Below are 4,274 nucleotides of genomic sequence, written 5' to 3' on the forward strand. Positions count from 1 at the left end.
CCCCTCACCCTCCTGGCACCGTGCCCCGCACCACAAATCGCCACGAAAATTCTAGCGGCAAGGTGGGTGGAGCGAGGGAGAGTTTGAGAGAGAGAGAGAGAGAGAGAGTGAGAGAGAGAGTGAGAGAGAGAGTGAGTCTTGAATTTATGAAATTATGACATTGAGACCGCCGGTCCCGGTCGGCGAAGAGCCGCGCTAAGGCGATGGTTGAGCGGGTCGCGGCCAGGAGCTGGGGGATTATTTTCGCAAAACCAAAATATGAATATAAATAAGAAAGTTTGGATCGGTGGCCAGGGGAGGGTTATGTCTGGCAAAGTAGTATGGCGCCTCTTGTTGACTGTGCGATTTCTGTTTGTTGTTTGTTCATTTCGATTGTCTCTTTCCGTTGCCAACAGGAGCAGCTCCACGTCCAGGCCGACGCCGCCGCGAGTGCCGCATGCCAGGTAAGAAACGATATCATGTTCATTTTATACTTTTGATGTATAGCTCGTCCGTCATGCAGGGGCGGTAGGCGAAACGAAATTAAAGAAGGAAATGCAGAAATTCGGTAGGCAGAAGTCAGATTCACGATACTTGCACATGCCTGAATGTAGTACATTTATGACAACAAAAAACGGGGTTACGCCCAGCAAATGTGCTCTTTGTTTCTTGAAAATGGTCGAACTGTAAACTTTTGACTTTATTTCTAGGAAAACTTCCTTAACATAAGTATTCTTTTTGCTGCTAATCAACGAAAATGTTTTAAATTCAGGTAGAGTTTCCTTATCCTTAAATTTCCTTAAACCAAAGAAATCATTTTCTGTGCACCACAAACCATTACAATCGGGGTTAGAGGGTGCGGAAGGTGCTCTGTGTTTGTAGTCGTAGTGTAATCAATCGTGATAAATCAGGGATCGTTTTCTCAGTTTCCAGTGCTTGCAATAATCTCGTGACGTACTCTGTCTCTCTCCTAGAAGGCGTCGCCGCTCGCGTTCCTCCCGCTGCTGGAGAGTCTCCGCGGCGCCGGGCCCCGCGGCGCTCCGGTGAGTCAACACGGGACGAGCTCAGGGGGCGAGCTGCTGCCGCTGCCGAGGCGGCCTTTTACCCCTAGTTGGGTCCGAATAGACTTAGGCCGTCGCGCGCGCCTTTAGGGGTGTCGGTGTGAGCCGCACGTCACCTGTGGAGTGAAACAAGGCGTACTGTGCATCTTGAAGGCCCTTCTGCTATGGGTCCAACGGCGCGCGAGCGAGCGAGAGAGAGGGGGGGGGGGAGAGAAGTGTATAACTCGCTTGGCGAGTCAAAGCTCACACAGCGGCTGCTCTAGTCTGTGTGCGTGCGTGCGTGGGTACGTGTGTGTGTGTGTGTGTGTGTGTGTGTGAGCGAGCGCCCCGCCCTCCCTTCTGTGACGCCGCGGCGCTCATCAACACAGACTAACGACTTTGCGCACAGGGCCCTCGCAAGGAAGAGAGCAGCTAAAGTAGCGTGCGGTTGAATGTGACGAAAATAATGACACTGTACTGTGACCAGGGAGGGAGAGGGGGAGGAGGTGGTAGTGAGACAGAGAGAGAGAGAGAGAGACAGCGTGGCGGAGAGAGCATGGTGCGCTGTGTTGATATTAACCGGATAACGCCCTCATCTCGCCATGGCTGATGACTCAGGTGGGGTCGGTGCAGCTGGATTGAGTGAGGGTGGGTGTTTCTGTCCGCTAATCGGTTGATTCCGCTTGCCCCCCCCAGGCGGGCCGCTCTTCCGGCCTCTCTCCGACTTCCGGTGCCGCCGCTGCCCCCGGGCCGCCCACCCCCAGCAGCTCTGCGCGCTGGAGCTCGCCCCCGCCGCCGCCCCCGGGCCCGCCGCCGCCGCCGCCTGCCGGGCCCTCGCCGCCGCCCCCGCTGCACGGCCGGTCCCCGGCCTCCCCCGCCGCCATGGAGCGCGCGGTGACTCCCGTCCAGGACGGCGCCGGCGACGCGACGAGCGAGGCGCCGCTCAACCTCAGCAAGCCCAAGAGCGTCCGCAGCGCCAGCCCCGCCCTGCCAGGTGGGTACGCCATTCGCTGGAATTCAGGTGCCATCCTGGGAAACACCAACCCGAACTCACTGACTAGACATGTACATACCACGAAACCAGAAGGCATTAGTCGCTAGACTGTACCACACAGCACGCTGGCGTGTCCACGGTGTCGCCTGCCGTCACTGACCGGACCACGGCCCCTTGCGGCTCGCGGTAGGCAACCCACCTTGCACGCGTGCATTGCGGTACAGTGTAACTCTTTTGGTACAGTCGGAAGAGGAAGTCTACGTGAGATATTACTACTCCCCCTGCAACGTGAAGACGGCTTTTGTTGTCCTCACAGCCCCGGCCGCGCTGCCCCAGTCCCCCGTGCCCCCGCCGCCGCCACCTGCCCCCGCGCTGCCCCGCACCTTCCTCGGCTACCCCGCCGGCCTGCCGGGGCTCCCCTCCGGCCTGCCCGCCCTCGCGCACCTGGGACTGCCAGCTTCGGGTGAGTACATTATTTTGTTCTCCGGGAGCGCCAGGGCTTCTACTTCACTTCAAGAGTACAGCTATTTTTTTTTCGTACTTATTTTTGTTTCCATTGTTTCTCATTTTCTTCTGTCTGTTTTTGATTTTTAAAATAAATTATCCTGAATTTTTTTTTTGATTTTTCCTGATTCGGATTATGGGTGTACACAAATATCGTTTTTTTTTTAAAAATTTGTGCGTGAAGTACCCTTGTTTACCTCTCGTCGGACATCGCAGGCAAAATGTCCGGGCTCACCTCCGCGCTACCCTCGGGGCTGCCGCTGCGCGCGCTGTACGGTCTGGGCACCGCCCCCGCGCCCGTGGCTGCCCCCACCGTGCCGCCTGCCGCCCCCCGGCCCGCCCCCGAGCGGGACGACGCCGGCGGCTGGGCGGACGATGCCGTGGCCGGCGCAGCCGGCACAGCGCGCTCGAAGCGCGACGCCGAGCCGCACATCAAGCGGCCCATGAACGCCTTCATGGTCTGGGCCAAGGACGAGCGGCGCAAGATACTCAAGGCCTGCCCGGACATGCACAACTCAAACATATCCAAAATTCTAGGTAAGAAGTTTTTTTGGCGGTCTTTCCCGAATCTTTCTGCAGTATATCCCGGATTATCCACAGAAACCTAACCATGCTTCCTGCTTATTATTATAGCCCCATAGTTTAGCGTGTGATAATTCCCCCTCTATCTCTCTGGCGCTGCCACCTCGCTCACACCAAAAGAACAAGAAGATAAAATGGCTCCTGCATTCGCTAATTTGACATCTAATCAGAATATTAGATAGCCTAACTAAATATTAGCTAAGACACCTAAAAAGACACCGCTAATTTTGCTTAAAAATTAGCCCTTTGTTGTCCAAAAAAGAGTGAATAAATCTTAACTCTCTTAGCTAATAATTAGCTAATCGAACTCCTTTAGCTGAGGCGAAAGTAAGAAAATATGATAGCTATTTTACCTGATTCTTATTTTTCTTCCACCTTGCTCCCTAGGCGCCCGATGGAAGGCCATGACCAACACGGAGAAGCAGCCGTACTACGAGGAGCAGTCGCGCCTCAGCAAGGACCACATGGAGAAGCACCCCGAGTACCGCTACCGGCCCAGGCCCAAGCGCACCTGCGTCGTGGACGGCAAGAAGATGCGCATCTCCGAGTACAAGACGCTCATGCGCCAGCGGCGCAACGAGATGCGCCAGCTCTGGTGAGTATAGCACGCGCGACGGCTGATGAGCAGCAGGTGAGCAGCAGCAGCGCCGGCTCGGGACCCGTCTGTTTGGAAGTGGAGGGAATATCCTAGGAGCCGCCACACCGCCGCCGCAGCCGGGCTGCGACAAAGGCGCCCGTGCGATGCACTATTCATATTCATGACTCCCCCCCCCCTTTCCCTTACTCCCCCGTTGGTGGTAAGACGCCCCGCTTCCCCTCCCAGTAATCCCCTTCTCAACAAGATGCACGCAGCAACTCCCCCCCCCCTTTCCCTAATTGAGAAACATGGTGACTTCGGTGCTGCGTGGCCCCGGCCGGCCCGGCGTGGAGCGCCGTCCTGTCCGTTTCTGCCAGCTACTCTCACCCTCCCCGGCGGGTGGCGGGCCGGGGCCGGGGCGGGGCGGGCCGAGCCGGGGGCTCAAACAACTCATCAGGTCATTCGCCATAAGTCTGTGACGCCTAAGTAATTATGCATCCTCCTGGCGGCGGGTCGAAGTTGGAGGGCAGTGCGTCGAGGGCTCTGCTGGGCACTTTTAAAATTGAATCAGCACTGAAAGGGAAGAAGGGGGGAGGGG

General features: G+C 56.8%; 1 protein-coding gene across 6 annotated transcripts in view; it reads left to right on the forward strand.

Moving 5' to 3' along the window:
- The window catches only part of LOC113213622 (transcription factor SOX-5-like), a 100,771-nt gene that overhangs the window by 95,205 nt on the left and 1,292 nt on the right, over window positions 1-4,274 (forward strand). For 4 of the 6 annotated variants that reach the window (XM_052265124.1, XM_052265123.1, XM_052265125.1 and 1 more), the window contains 6 exons: window positions 396-443; window positions 954-1,022; window positions 1,716-2,013; window positions 2,330-2,476; window positions 2,734-3,054; window positions 3,487-3,694. In XM_052265124.1, coding sequence (XP_052121084.1) covers window positions 396-443; window positions 954-1,022; window positions 1,716-2,013; window positions 2,330-2,476; window positions 2,734-3,054; window positions 3,487-3,694 — 1,091 coding nt within the window. The remainder of the gene's footprint in view (window positions 1-395; window positions 444-953; window positions 1,023-1,715; window positions 2,014-2,329; window positions 2,477-2,733; window positions 3,055-3,486; window positions 3,695-4,274) is intronic. The other 2 variants (XM_052265126.1, XM_052265127.1) reach the window with 2 other exon arrangements.

Source organism: Frankliniella occidentalis, unplaced genomic scaffold (genome assembly GCF_000697945.3).
Source record: "Frankliniella occidentalis isolate FOCC.00 unplaced genomic scaffold, Focc_3.1 Scaffold24, whole genome shotgun sequence".
NCBI classification, from domain to species: domain Eukaryota; kingdom Metazoa; phylum Arthropoda; class Insecta; order Thysanoptera; family Thripidae; genus Frankliniella; species Frankliniella occidentalis.